The sequence below is a fragment of the Arvicola amphibius genome, chromosome 12, assembly GCF_903992535.2.
Source record: "Arvicola amphibius chromosome 12, mArvAmp1.2, whole genome shotgun sequence".
Taxonomy (NCBI): Eukaryota; Metazoa; Chordata; class Mammalia; order Rodentia; family Cricetidae; genus Arvicola; species Arvicola amphibius.
The window spans coordinates 156,628,060-156,644,109 of NC_052058.2; the positions used below are offsets into that span (position 1 = coordinate 156,628,060).

Consider the following 16,050-nt stretch of genomic DNA (forward strand, 5'->3'; position numbering starts at 1 on the left):
AGCTTCTAGTCCCAGGAGTCGCTCCTGTCTCCTCCCACTTTGGAGACCGCGGTGTAGGAAGGAGGATTAACCCCGGGGGAGGAGTTCCGCCTCAGCTCCCCAGCCTGCACCAGCACGCCCGCCCGGCCCTCGCGCCCACACAGCGCTTGGGTCTCTGTCCTGCACCCTAGCCCCGGCTGAGCTTCCCAGGGCAGGTTCCAGGCTCTGCAAGACCGGCGGGCCTCCAGGATGCAGGCCCCGCACAAGGAACACCTGTACAAGCTGCTGGTGATCGGCGACCTGGGTGTGGGCAAGACCAGCATCATCAAGCGCTACGTGCACCAGAACTTCTCCTCGCACTATCGGGCCACCATTGGTGTGGATTTCGCATTGAAGGTGCTCCACTGGGACCCGGAGACCGTAGTGCGCTTGCAACTCTGGGACATTGCAGGTGAGCGCTCTGAGCAGCGCGAGTAAAACGGAGGGATTAGGGGAGCAGAGAGTGACTTTTTAGCTCCTTTCCAGTCTCGGGACCCTGGAGTGCGACCAAGCAGGAGATCCAATCACCAGTGTGGTCCACTCTAGGAAACTTGGGCTAGTGGCTTGGAAACCTATTTTCAAAGAAAAGAAAGCGTTTGAGTGTTTTTTGCTGTTGTTTCTGTTGGATTCTTCCCGAACTCTAGTGGCAACTTCAAGTAACTTTTCTCTCTGGGTGTTCTGTGGCCATGGCTCAAGCTAGTTCTTCCACTTTCCCCTGGGATTCCTGGGTTCAGAGCAGTCTGTGGTCCGGACCCAGGACACTATAGTGGCATTCTGTTTCCATTCTAGTCCCTTTCTGGATACAAGTAGCTCCGACTGGACCCGGAGAAGGCCCACGTGGCCTTCATTCTGGCCAGCAGAGGGGAAGCCCCTGGGAAACTTAAGAGGGAACAGGATTGTCTCAGGTTAACTATTGTTTGCGCAGTCTTGAGTCTTAGGAATTTAGTTTATTCCAAATTTCACTACTATGGTCACCCCTTCAGTCAAAAAAGTTTGAGATTGTTGAATTCGTATACATCTAGAACAAGCTAGCTCTTTCCATACCTCTCCTGTTTTCTCCATCCCTATTTCTCTCTCTCTTTCCATAGTCTCTCTTAGAAAGGAGACTGTACATGTGTTTTAGGACAACTGTTTTTTTTGTTTGTTTGTTTGTTTGTTTTTTTTCCCTGAGGCAGGGTCTCACCACCTAATTCTGGCTTTCCTGGAAATCGCCATGTAGACCAAACTGACCTCAAACTCATAGAAATCCACCAGCCACTGCCTCCCCAGTGGCGGAGTAGGGGGTGAAGCGTGGTGGGGGTTGTGGTAATGTTCAAGGCAGTTGCTTTAAGATTTCTTAATTTGATCCTGGTGTATTCTTTGAGAAATCGAAACAATGATAAACGTTTTTATAGTGTTTGAAATCAGAATTTGGCCACCAGGTATACCAGCTCTTAGGCACAGTAAAAACTGAGGTTGCAGTGGCGCCTTTAATCCCAGCACTCTGGAGGCAGAGGAGGAGGCAGAGGCAGGAGGCTCTCTGAGTTCGAGGCCATCCTGGAACAAGAGCTAGTTCCAGGACAGGCACCAAAGCTACAGAGAAACCTTGTCTAGAAACACTCCCCCCCCCAAAAAAAAAATTGTTAGTCCGACTTGTCTGCTTGTAACCTGGGCGTGACTGGCCTCTTATTCTAGAAGCTTAGTCACTTACCTGATCAGTAGCATCCTTATTAACCTGCCAGGACTTAGGCAGTGATGGCTCAGAACCTTCCTGCTTAAGCAATTTGAGACTCCGATGAGCTCTCCCGCCGTCCACTTCAAACAGCCCTCCTTAATCTCTGTTTATGTTGTGAGGCATGAAGAGATGCTTGGTAAGGGCTGGATCTAAAGTAAGCAATTCTTTTTCAGAAAATTCGTTCATTTCAGCTAGTGCATTTGGACTGCAAGCATTTTGTCATGACTTGAAATGAGAACCAGGAGAGGAAAATTCCCGAAAGAATGTTTCTGGTCTTGAGAGCCTTATGCTTCCATAACCGTGAGCTTTGCAAGGTGGAGGTCTTACGATAAGACTAGTGTAGACAGGTTCATGGTTTGGATCTTTAGCAGATTTAGGGAAACATGAGTTATCGGAGACTTGAAGATGGTATCACTCAGAGTCTTTGGAAGTTTTCATCCCTGGTCTGTGTGCTCTGTCGCTGCATGCTTTAGTGTCTGAATTGTCTTCTGATTGCATGGACGTTCCCAGGATCACAGTTTCGACTAGCTTACTGTTTAAAAGATGTAGCTGTCGCTAGCACCAATTTCAAGTCCAAGTAGCATTACGTCTTCAGTCTTGTTAAACATCTGTGAGTTTTAGTTTCCTCTTCTACATTGGAGGAAGAGAAAGGTATAAAGATTCTCAGCTTAAATTCTGGAATGGGTTACCTCCAAAGTAGAATACCTCTTCCTGAGTCTCGCTTTTTGTCGTATGTACTGCGTGGTTATTGGCAAATCCACCAACATCTTTGTTTCATCTTTCTTACCTATAAACAGGGAATATGTTTTATTCCACCAAATATGAAAAGAATAACCCAAAGTTCAAAGTAAAGATGAAAATGCTTACTATCCAGGAGCTCATTAAGTTACCACTGTTTGAACAGTTATACATATTAAACAAGAGGAACATGGCACACATGTAGCAATTAAACCTTAACAAGATTCAATTCCTATATTGTACATATATCCCATCCTCAAGCACCAGTATTATTTTTCAGTCTCACCCATTTTGCAGCATAAAGCAACTTAAGTTCCAAGCTTGCTGTCAGGAACAGTTTGAGCAATTTAACTCCCAGACTTAAGAATGCTTTTCTAAGGCATAGTTTCAGACTGAGTTGTGGTGAAGGTTATAATCACAGAAGTCTGTGCACGTAGGAAATCGGAAGGATCTGAGATCCATTTGGCAGACAGAATGGCATTCAGCCTTGTGGTAATGCCCAGTTCACTCTTTCTTTGATAGCCTCAAACTCAAAGGCTCTGAACTGCTAAGTTAGAGGTTGAAAGCTTTTTTTAGGTAAAAGCTAGGTAATGGGGGGATAGGATGGTTGGAACATAAATGTTTCATAGTATGTTGGGGACCTGTGGGTTATAAGGTGATGTGAAATCTGACCTCCACTGTCCACTCAGACTTGAGTTAGGTTAGTATGCCTGCTAGTACACTCAAATCACGGAATGCCATTCTATTCTTCTTAGCTATGTTGTGTGTCTATAAAGAATGGCGAGCAGTGAAACAAGTTTTGAAAGTGTTCAAGTTCTTTTAACTTAAAAACTTAAACATTATTTTATGTGTTTGGGTGTTTTGTCGGCATGTATGTCTGTGTACCACATGTGTGCCATGCCCACAGAAGACAGAAGAGAGCACTGAATCCTCTATAATTAGAGTTATAGATAGTTTTGAGCTATGAAGTGGGTGTTGGGAATTGAATTCAGGTAGGTCTTCTGCAAGAGCAGGCAAGGCGCCTAATTGCAGAGCCATTTCTTCCGTCCTTTCCCTTGTTTTGTTGCTCAGACAATGTAGCTGAGGTTACACTTGAACTCACTGTGAGACCAAAGATGATTTAAACTTCTGCTCTTCTTATACTACCCAAGTGCCGAGATTACATGCAATGCCATCATATTCAGTTTTTGCAATATTGGGGATAAAATATTAAGGGCCTTGTGCATGGTAGGTAAGTACTTTGCCCACTGAGCTTCATCTTCAACCTTGGCAAGCCCTGAAGAAATGGAAAAGACTTGCTCTAGCCCTATAAAATATTAGGCTATTATGATTTTATGCATTTATTCATTTTGCCTAAGTAGAATTCATTATGTTTTATTTGCTTCAGTGATATAAGGCCTTATTTGTACAAAGGTTTCCCATGATATGTGTCTTGTAGCCACATTGACTAGCCAATCTGGTTTGGATGTTTAGGGGGCTTGTGAAACAGGATGATAATCTCCCCCAAACCACATAGGGAACAGTGTTTGCCCCAGATGGGAACAAGTCTACCCCAAAGGAGCAGCTGAGTCAACTCTGTTCAGATGGTAGAGTCAAAGATGTTACCTTGCCCGAGATGAGTCTCTTAACAACGGACAAGCAGGATTGGGCCTATTCTGTCTGATTTCAAATCAAACTTTGCTATGCAAGTCCACCAGCCTGTGAGTATCTGACAAGCAGTGGGGTTTTTTTTTTTGGGTAAGTTCCTCTCCTTTCTTTACTTGGTAGATAATCCTAGCCTTCTTCCTTCAATTTTCTTCTTCTATTAAAACTATATTTTTCATACGATACGTTTTGATTACACTCATCCCTCCCCAGCCCCCCTTTTGTTCCCCACTTCTCCCTTTCTTTAGCTGGTAGGTAATCCTTTTTATCTTCCTAAAGTTTTTCTGATATTATTAGATACCAGTATGGAGAAATGGAAACAAATGAATGAAAAAAAATTGAAAATTTTATCATTGGCTGAGACATGAATTTATATTCCTCCTAATCTGTATATATCAACCAAGAAAAAAAGTTTACACTTGAGGCATCTGTCCTTACTATTCTCCAAACCTGATACCAGCAATTGCCACATCAGTGCATTCAGAGAAGTGGATAATTCTCTCCGAAGAGCCTGATGTACTATGGGACACAACTTCAGGAATTGAGACAACTGCAGATCTAGCAGCTACCATCCCCTAAGCACCTGTTCTTATGGTCGTCCAAGGACCTGAAATTTCCTAGGGAAATAGCTGGCTATACAGTAGTGTCAGAATTTAAAACATGGCTGTTGAACACGTCCCTCCCCACCCTGTCAAACGTTCTCCTCCCCACCTTGTCTAGCAGCTTTGCTCTACTTCCTCTGATTTAATAGTAAGCGTTTCAGATACATTCTATACGAAGTATGAATTATATGTGGTGAAAATGTAAATACTGATATTGGTCAAGTTATGAAATCTTATTGGACCTCAGGTGTTCCACCTATAAAATAGCAACTATTTGTCTATGATACCACATTTGGAAGATACTCTCTTTCAGTTTCTACCAGCTTTAATATCATAACCCGACTTTGCCTGCAGTGTAGGTAATACATGATAGTTTCCTTAACTAAGTTAATTGTGAGCCTTTTGACATACAAGTTTCACATCCTCTGCCTTGTCTGTAAAATGAGGGTAGCAGAACTCGTATCTGTTAGAGTTGTTATAAAAGAAATAACCAAGTTAATTCATGAGCATTCCCGACACACAAGAAACACATTATCATTTTTACTCTTATTATGATAGTTGCCACTAGTATAAACTGCTTTCACATACATTTCCCGATTGATCTTGATATTTATACAGAAAATAGTATCAAACTCATTTTATCCTAATGAAGATCAAAAATCAAAGAAGCAAGGGACTTGTTCACAGAAGGGCGGAAATAGTATATTTATCTAACTGAAGTGTGTGTGTGTGTGTGTGTGTGTGTGTGTGTGTGTGTGTAACGTGGCTGAGTCTACTAGTCATCAGAAGACCCAAGTCCAAATTCAACAAATACAGTGTAAAACATCGCATTTGCAGACAGACTGCTTCAGCATGGAGAAGCTCATTGCTGCACTCTTCCACACGATAGCTGCCTCTAAGAAGACCCACTTAGGAGAACAGCATTTCTGTTTCAACTAACTGTCTTTTCTCACTCACTTACGTCACCATGGTAGGCAGCTTTATAGTTTTCAGTCTCTCGTGTTGTGAACTCACCTGAACAAAGGGTTTGAATCAGGCTATTTCCTTAGTATTCATGTCCAAAAAACAAACTTATCTAATGAATCTTATAAGTTTTAAGTGTCTTGGCAAGAGAAATAGATGTATAGAAAAAGCTATCTTTTGAAAATAAGAATGTCAAGTAAAACAAAATTGAGTTCAAGGATGGACCTATTTCTGCAGGAGATTTTTTTTGCCTTGTTTCTATTCTGGATAATTATAGGTTTCCAAATCTCTATGTGGAATAGCATGTTGTGTGCTTACAGCTAAACAGAGGGTACAGTAAGAAGAGATGAACTTTCAATATTGTGCAGGAAACACAGAAACTGGGGAATGTGCTTAACTACGGTTGTAAAAGATGTGAGTCTTCATCTATTAAAATCTCTAAAATTTGCAGTAAAATGTCACTCATTTGAAGGTCAAGTGGAAAACTATCTTCTTTGTGATGTTTCAGTACATTAAATGGAGCAATAACTTGTAAAAATTAATTCTATTAAGTCACATCATCTTGTAAGTATTCATCTAAACCATCCCAGTCCTTTTAGAGATGAGGCACTGTTATTTGGAAGGGAGTAGCATTCGATTCTTCGGCCCATAGAATTTACTGATGATAGAACTAATTCCGTGTTTATTATTGGTGTGGTCTGGAGAATTAAAACCTTTTTTAACCTTAGATGTCTAGTGTTATCTTAAGCACTGAGATCAAAGGTCATGGATTTGGATAGGCAAGAGGCATCCACAGTTCCATTGCTAGCAATACATCTTTTTTTCTGTAGTTGTGGGGAATTGAACTCAGAACCTCATGAAGATGCTGCGAGTGATAGACCCTGGAGCTACAGCCTCAGGCACTTTACCAGCAATCTGAGAATGAAAACTATCCTAACAACTATCCATCCTGATTGTATTTCATTCATTTTAACTCCTTGGCAATCCTTGTTTGGCCTAATGTTTATTGTCTTTATTCTGTTTTTTTTTTTTTTGTCTTATTTTGTCACAGAATTCATGTGATCTTTTCTTTGTCTCCACATGTCAGAGTCCTTGCTAATATTTAACTCATTTGAAAAGTCACACCCCTATGTCAACCCCCCAATTGTTTCCTGTCAGTAGAAACTTCTTCCTCTTTTAATCTCATGTGACTTTTTTTTATTGCTCTGTAATACTTCTCTCACCAAGACTTGCATAAAAGTTATTTTTGTTTTAGAAGACTTGGCCATGAGTTATTTGGTAGCAAAGAAATAGAGAAAGAGAACGGTATTCTAGTGACTTTTCCTATTGTAATAAAATGTTCTAACGAAAGCAATGTAAGGGAGAAAAGGGTTTCTCCTAGCTCACAATTCGCCATGATGGGGAAATCAAGACAGCAAAAGCCTGAAGTATCATATTCATAGTCAGAAAGCAAAGAACACTGAATGCATGCATGTTAGCGCTTGGCTTGCTTTCTTTGTTTTAAACAGTCCAGCTATACACACAGCTAAGATGGCTCTTCCCGTGTCATTTAACATAATCAAGAAAATCTCCCACGTGCCCATCTCCCACGTGCTTCCAAATTCTGGCATCCCAGAGGACAATCAAGCAAAGTCCTAATGTTTTCGAGGCAGAGGATGTTGGATTTAAGAAGACTGAAGAACTTTAAGTGTTTTGTCATCTTTATCCTTGATTCTGTAGTTTTCGTAGTGTGCACTATTATGTGCATTACTTAACCTGTGGTCCCTATATTTACACTCAGATTGAACTTCTGATTTGTCTATGGGTCTTGCATAAAATTGCTCTCCCAGGAAGCATGGTGAACTTTCTTGTTTCCTTCCTAAGTCTAATACAGATGAAATATTTATAGTGTAAGGGGGATGCCAAAAGATTTCTGTCTAATTCGTAGGGCGAAGTTCAAAACAAATTGATTCAAAGTCCTTGACGAGAGTCCTGCTTTCCTCTGCAATATAACGTGTTGTTAATAGCTCTATTTATTGGAGGTCAGACATATTATAGGTATATGCATCATGACATTTATTGCTCACAGTGAGTTTATCTGCTCACCACTATTACACAGAGATAAGAAAACTCTGCTTCTTTGGGCTATAAAAATGACAAACACATAAAAATTTTTGAAAGGCATACAGATAAGGAGCGCTGTTGAGTTCCAATTTGTGATGTATCTGGCCACCACTCCCATTTTCTAGCTACTCTGTGGTAATGCTTCCCAATAGATGATGCCATGATGCACTAGCTTTGCAACTCATCGACTGTTTAAATTTCTCCTATAAGGTAAGCTCGATTCTTTACATTTCATCATCGAAGGAAGCTTATGGTTGAATGGGCTTAACAACAACCATCCTCAGACATGACATTTAGGCTGAAATGCTACAGGGCCTGAGGGGCAGAAGTCTCATTTAAGAAACAAAGCTAAGAATAGCTGTGTGGGACCCGAATAATAACTAACTCCTATAGTGACAGGAGGGTCTCTCTGTGGGTATATTGATGTATGTGTGTTCTAAATGTAAGGGAAATAGTCTCAGGAGGCTAAGGCAGAAAATCCCACACCAAATTCTTGGTGTCAGAATAATGTCTTATTATTCCCTCAGACAAAAGAAATGCCTAAAAATTCTGTTCTCTAAAAAGTTAACACCAACTTACTTAGTAAGCATATGTTTGGGAGCTAGGGATTAACTCAGTCGGTAGAGTGCTTACTTAACACACATAAAGTTTGATCTCCAGCACTATGTATAACCAGGCATGGTGATATTTGCCTGGAATCTCAGCACTCCAGATTGGAGGCAGAAAGATCAAAACTTGAAAGTCATCCTGGGCTATATAGCAAGTTCAAGGCCAGCCTGGAGTACATGAGGCTTTGCTAGACACAAACACAAAAATGCGTCTTCTGACAAATAATTATCCACTTGAGAAAAACAGTATAATTTACAAGAGAAAATTTTTATTATTTGATTTTTAAAAGCTACAGTTTAGTAATATGTGTGTCCTTGTTTATGGAATGGATTCTTAAGAGGTTGAAACAGAGTGGCCCCACTACCCTCGTTTCTTTTTTGCATTGATTCTTTGCATGATTCTTGCTTTCTGATTTCCAAAATTAAACCACCCTAAGTTAACGGTGTCTGATATATCTGTTTAACCATAGATACTACGGTATTTGCTGCAAGATTTTAAAAGATCACATGGGTTTCCTGGGGGCTTATTAGAGCATTTTTGGCATGTGTTTTGGGGAATAGGTATTCTAAAGGTATCTAGGAATCCTTGAGGAATGAAGATTTAGGTAATAAGAAGATATGTTTATATGTTATGTATTAAATTGTCCTTAAAGGCTAGTTAGAGCTACTATTTCAAAAGCCAAGTAATTCTAAGATTGTTTTCCATTGAATGGATTGAGCTTATTATTTCGTGAACATATTTCAGGTGGATTATTTGTTGTTTTAGAGCAAAAAAGTTTTCAATTAAAAATTGTTGGTGTTTAATGATTTTAATGAATAGAATTATAAGATTTAAAAATTAAGAACAGGGAAGGTAGGGTATAGCTGTGATTGCAGCACTTGGCACGTAAAGCAGGAGGATCACAAGCTCAAAACTAGCTTAGGTTACACAGTAAAAACAGTTCTTTTATGGAGTCATACTATCTTGCATGTTTTAGCTCAGTTAAATATGTCACAGATGACTTGTTTATTCTTGATGGACAGATTCAAGGACTGTTAACTACCCTAGAGGATAAAATCAGAGATGCTGTTTGCGGGGAATCTAAAGTAATGGGAAGTGCCTATGTGGTTCTGTGACAGGCAGGTGGGGATCTTTAGCAACAGTTTAGTAGAGTAGGAAGTAAACACACAAGATCTAAGACTCGGCTTCATTTGCTCTACTCCTTTCCTTGCCGGGGTTCCCTCTCACAAATTTAATAGTCATTTCATTGCTTGGAGTTCCTGTATTGTTAGCTTCATTATGTTACGTAAACCAATTAGGAGTGCAATTTAGAGCCTCTTACAGTCTGTGTGCTATGCAGAGGGGGGTACTGAGATTGAGTAATGGATGGCGTAGCTTTAGGAGTCTACATTGTCATTAGGTAGAGGCTTACAGAACACGAAAAATACTACAAGCAGATGCCGAGTTAAATAGCCAAGAGGGTGGTATAGTGAGTCATTGCTATGGGAACACAACAAGGGGATGAGTGCAAAGGCAAATAGTCAGAGTTTCCAGGAAGGTTGGCCTTGGGTACAATCGTAAAGGCTGCTTAGGATTTGGTTAGGAGGAAGATATGGAAGAGGTAACATTATAGTGACAGTGGACCTCCTTAAGGTGAAGGTTTCCGTGTTAGACCCAGGACTGAGAAGAGACTGACTGATTGGCTCTTACAGCACTTAGGAGGACAACTCCTGTATTCCCACATGGGACCAGAAGACAAATGCTTATCTGTTAAGAGACTCTCTGAAAATATATTCCCACTTTGGATTACTCAAGCTACTGCTCCCATGCCCCCAAGAAGTGGGAACTAAGCTTCTCCACAGCCCTGGATCTGGGCTTTTATATTTGAATAAATCAAAGTATGTTCATGTATTTTGATGAAATAGCAAATCAAGCAAACCAAAACAAAAACTACCAGGATCTCCTAAGTAATTAGTGACTGGAGCCATGCAACAATGGACAGGTTGTGGTTGTTTCTTAGAAAATAAAACTGTATCTTTTCCTGATTTCTAGATATTTTGATAAGAAAAGAGGTACTTATTTCATTAAAACGGTATGAATGCAAAATTTTCATTTAAAATGGGTGTTTTACTTGAAAATGACTATATATATGAAGAAAGTAGTTGTTTCAGAATTTCCCCTTAAAAGGAAAGTTTAGGAGTTTAGCATTGGCTAGCTAGTTCAAAAGTGTTGACAAATGAACCATATAAATACATACTTTATTATTAATAAGAGCCCTGTATTTCCAAGTGTTCAGAATTTTTAAGATATTCCAATATGTGAATATTTATGGTACAGTTTCCTTTCTATTATAACTGTTTGAAAGGAAGAATTTAAATTGTTTGAAACCTAGCGTGGCTCACACCACACATTAACTGTCTAATTTCTCATTCTGTACCTCAGCTCTAGGCTCTAGGCCCATGAATCTCTCCCAGTGTTGATACTGAGACTCAGTGCCACGGAAAGTGAATTTGGAAGTAGTGCACATAAATTAAAAGGAGAATAGGTTAAATAAATCTACAGCCCTGACCACATCCTGGAACTTCTGGCCATATAGCCAACTATCTTTGTAACGTATTTCATAACAGAAGTATCAACTGTAACATGTCAGAATCCTGACCTACTTTCTGCCACAGAGTCGCACACATCAGACCTCTGCCTGATGGCATCCTCTCCTTCCCATCTATGGTAGAGTCATGTTGTCTTTGAGGCTCTAAGAGTCAGGCTTGAATCATCCCCTGAACAATTCCTCTGCTATGCCCATCTTCAGTTTAATCCAGGAAACAAACCCTCTTCAAAACTATTAATTTAATTCAAATAATACTCTTGCTAGTTGTTGCAAAACCTTCCTAAACTGGTATCTCCAGTTCTATCTTTACTGCCACGAATCATTTCTCAATACAGCAGTCTTAGTAATTTGTGATTTCTCATCTGCTTACATTGCTTCAGTAGTTTCAAATCTCGCCTAGAACTAAAGGCAACATCAATACAATGGCACCAAACTGTTTATACTTTGGACATTCTAGTCTGCTCTGACCCGTGTGCAGTCTTTGGTATCGCACCCAATCCCCTTACTATTCCCCAAAGACTTGCCAGACTGACCTGTGTTTTTATCTTTGTGCCAGGTACTCCCTCAGTTTAAACCTACAAAATATTCATGTAATTTCTTACTTTAGGCTTTTGGTCTTTGCTCAGATTATATCCATTTACTGGGTAGTTACTTCCTTACACAACTTTTAAAATTCTGTCCTCTCCCTCAGAATATATTTTTCTCTTTTCCTGACTCATTTTTTCCATAACTTTTTTTAAAAGCACGTAAATAGTATTCTTTCAATCTTATTTGCTTTTGTTAAAATTGGTTGTCTACCTCTCATCAGTGGAATGTAATCACCATGGAATCAAAGAAATTTTATTCTAATTGCTAAAACAATTCCTAGAAAATCGTAAGCATTAAAGATTTTTGTTTGTTTCTTTGTTGTTGCCTGATGAAATAGTTTGTCTATTCCAGTTCAAGTGGAATGACGGTGGAGATTACTAAGACAAGACAGGCATGTTTAAGACACGGTGAGCCTACACTTGTCTGTTGGGAGGGAGCTAAGGGGTTAAGGCGATTAGCTAGCTTTTCTGGCACTATGAAAGACTATCTGAGGAGGAAAATCTTCCAGTCTTCCAGCCAGGTCCCATCTCTGTTTGGTGTTGGTTATATGAAACCAGTATCTTCATGATCTGGTTCTCTCAGCTAAGGAAAAGCTCAGGCTTTCAGTACTTGAGCCTTTTTAGGAGGGTCTTCTAATCGGATCACAACATAGTGTTTCTTTTTCACTCAGTATGTGAACCTTAATGGGGCTTTCACCATGTAGAGTTCAAAGCTGGTCATGGGGGTGATAGAAATTTGATCTATCAGGGTTGTAGGTCAGTTGGTAGTATTTCAGGGGTGATCATAGAAGTTTGGTACTAAGTATAATCTATGCCTAAATGAGGAGAAATCTAGATTAATAGATACCTTCCTGTCACTGGCATCTCAGGGGAAGATAGTGAGGAGTGAATAGATTAAAATCTACCCCCGGATGATCACTGAGGCACCTAAAAACAAGAAAACCTTCATAAGATGCTCTCTATTGTAACACATGGGTTTCTCCAAGCCTTCAGAACTACATAATTTGATTATTTTCTTTCAAAGAATTGTGAAGTAGCTATATTTACTTTTGATTTTATGTTGTTTTCCTACTTTTTACATACTAGTCATATAAATACAGACATGTACACAACCTTTGTAGGAGGAGGCCCGCTTGTTCGTCCCAGCCACCCAGCTAGCTTAGCCCCGAAATAATCACACAGAAATTGTATTCATTAAAACACTGCTTGGCCATTAGCTCTAACTTCTTATTGAAAAGTCTTACATATTAGTTGAACCCGTCTCCATTAATCTGTGTATCGCCACATGGCAGTGGCTTACCGGAGATTCTAAGTGGCGTCTGTCTCAGGTGGAGGATTCATGGCTTCTCCGTCTCTGTCCTTCTTCCTCCCATCATTTATTTCTGTTCCCCCTCCCTGCCTACCTAAGTTCTGCCCTATCAAGGCCAAGGCAGTTTCTTCATTCATTAACCAATACAAACAACACATAGAAAGAAGGACCTCCTACACCAAACCTTGTTAGAATAAAGTTGATTTTTCTCCTCCAATGAACACTTATTATCTACTAGAAATGACAATCAATTATAGAGTAGGTGTGCCAGCATGTACTAGAGGCTTGTGAATATATACTGATGTATTGCAGAAAAAATAATGAAATTTTAAATGCAATTTATTTTCATCATTGTATCTGGTGCTCTATCTGTATCCAAGAGAGAAAGAACTGACCCTTAAGGTTTACGACACCAACACATTCTTACATGCTCCCTAAAGTTTCGGGGCCATGAATGAGGTGGAAGCATAAATACACATCATAACAGGTAATCATGATGGAGGATAAGACGATGATGTGGGGTTGGGGAGATGGTTCAAAGAGGAGAACTGTTTGCTGTGCAAATGCGAGGACCCAAGTTCAAATCCCGGGTGCTCACATAAACGCTGCCTAAGGTTCTTAGGAAGAAGATGAATTTTCAAATAGGACTGGGCCATAGAGCATTTGGAAGGAAGCCAGATAATTTGTAAAAGTAGATAAATATATATATATATATACATATATATGTATATATAGTGTTAATGAAAATATTTTTCTTAAATATGTGTGGCTAATGATCAAAAATGACATAGAATAAGGGTAAAAATTACCTTCTGTAGTTATAAGTCTTGGGTATACATTAATGTCACCTAGAGGGAGTTTACAAGTGGAGACTTCTGGGCTCCACATAAAATATTTCTCTGAAGTGTGTAGAATAAGATTAGGTGTTCTATCAATATTTCATGTTTCTTAAAAATGCAACCAGATTGAAACTGTTGAAAAACCTGTATTGATACAGTTATAGTCACTCTTGTTTATGTTTATATCTTGGTAGAGAGAAAGTGATGAGGGACAGCCAAGGACCTACCAAGGGTCCAGGTGATGGTCAGTGTAGCTTTATAGACCAGGGGCAATTTTGATGGGTAGGGGATGGCAGAGTTTAGAGCCACTTTAGAAATGGAATTTGGGGTGGGTATTGGAGACTCGTTGCTTGGGAAAATAAAGTGTATTGAAAGCTAGCATGACCGTTTCTTGTGGGTGTTTATAAGAGAGATGCTATGAATCAGATGGGCAAACACAGGAGTGGTTGGATGTGAACCTGTTGGGCACCTACAGTATCAGTTGCTAGTCTCCTTGCTGTGATAAAATACCCGACCAAAGCAACTTAGGGATGGTTCATTTGCATCCACTTCCACGAGATAGAGTTGACGTTGGCATATACGGTGGTAGGAGCAGGGGGTGGCTGGTCACATTGCAGTCACACTCAGGGGAGCAGAGAACAGTACATACCAGTGTCCAGCTCACTTTCTCCTTCTCCCTTTTAGATTAGGAGCCTAGCTCATGTCATGGTGCTGCCCTCATTTAAGGTTTCGCTCGACTGTATCTGGATACTCCCTCCTAGACAAGCCTAGATACTTGTATTATGGACAATTCCGGATCCTGTGAACTTAATCATATTGACTCTTACACTTGCCAGATTCCCAGAAACAATAACAAACGTAGTTTGCAAGTAGACAGTGAGAAATCTGAGACCCTTTATGGTGAAGAGACTAATCTGAAGTCACAAACGGGTAGTTTAGGGTCAGTTGGCTAAAAGTATCTGCCTAGTTTTGGTGAATCCCTTTCCTTTCCCCATTAAGCCCTCCTCATCTGGAAAATGTCTATACGAATATGGAGACCAGCTTTGTGCAGATGAAATGCCCCCACCCAAAAGACAAAAATAGTCAAAATTTCTTTAGTATGTTAAAAACTTAATAAAAATATGATATAGGTTCTAAAAATAGAGATTTGGATCAAAGTTTAAGACAAAGCAGTTTTACAAGTACTTAAGCAGAGGTGAAAATGTGAACAAAATCCATTGCCTCTAATTCTGTCTACTAGTGATTGCTGGTGGCAGGGACTAATGAAGGGGCATTTTTATTTTATGAGCCCAATCCTTTTTTACATTGAATCATAAAATTATACACACACACACACACACACACACACACACACACAGACACACACACACAAATCAGAACAAAAGGTGCACATCATTTTTCTTTGAAAAATGAAATACTGAGAATGCAATATATTTAGTAAAATGCATGCCAGTATAACCTCAAAAAAATACTTCAGATACATTTTGAACATAAGATTGTGTACTGGTGAAATTGGATATGAAGTAATGAATGGTTTGTAGATTATAACCTTCTAAATTCCACATAGGTTTTATTCCTGTTTGGGAGACTCACTGCTAGGCTGTTCTTAGTGAGAACATTTTGGGTACTGATTGCTATAGTTATCTTCAGCTGCCAACTTGACAGATGCCTAAAATCACCTAGGAGGAGGAATCCTCAATTACTAATTGATGTAGGAGGGCCTAGCCTACTGTGGGCAGGTGGGTGGGCCCAGACTTTGTAAAAACGCTAGTGGATTCAGAGCCTTAAAACCAGCTGGGAAGCAGCATTTCTCAGTGATCTCTGCTTCAGTTATTGACTCCAGATTCCTGCCTTTATTTCCCGCCTTGACTTTCTTTGAAGATTAACTTGTATGCAAAATAAAGCCCTTTTCTTTGGGTTGATTTGATTAGTGTTTTACAACTGTCCCAGAAAACCAGCAAGAACACTCATTATGAAGTGAAAATACCATTTAAGATTAATGGTGATAATAACGTTAAGGCCCATGTCTTCTGACTCCTTAAATAAATGAGCTTACAATTTTGCATCCCTCAGGCTGGGAGCAGAATCATGAGCCATATCCATACCACGATGGAGTGTGTTTAGAGGCTAGGAGAGAAGAGCTCCACCTAATGAAGCAGGCCATTTTCAGTAGAAGAGCCAAGTATGACTCTTTGCTTAAGAAACTTCTCATGACCAGGAGGCCTACATTTCAGTGGCACAGAGTTAAGTAGCTGTCCGCTAAATGTGTGTTGGGTGAGTACTGTTATGGCAGAGGTGGGTTTTGAATTATAGTCTTTGCTTTGTTTTAAAGAAAAT

General features: G+C 39.9%; 1 protein-coding gene across 1 annotated transcript in view; it reads left to right on the forward strand.

Moving 5' to 3' along the window:
- Positions 1-228: 228 nt before the first annotated feature.
- The window catches only part of Rab38 (RAB38, member RAS oncogene family), a 51,599-nt gene continuing 35,777 nt past the window's right edge, over positions 229-16,050 (forward strand). Inside the window, exon 1 of the mRNA XM_038314253.1 lies at positions 229-430. Within this exon, the coding sequence (XP_038170181.1) occupies positions 229-430 (202 nt within the window). The remainder of the gene's footprint in view (positions 431-16,050) is intronic.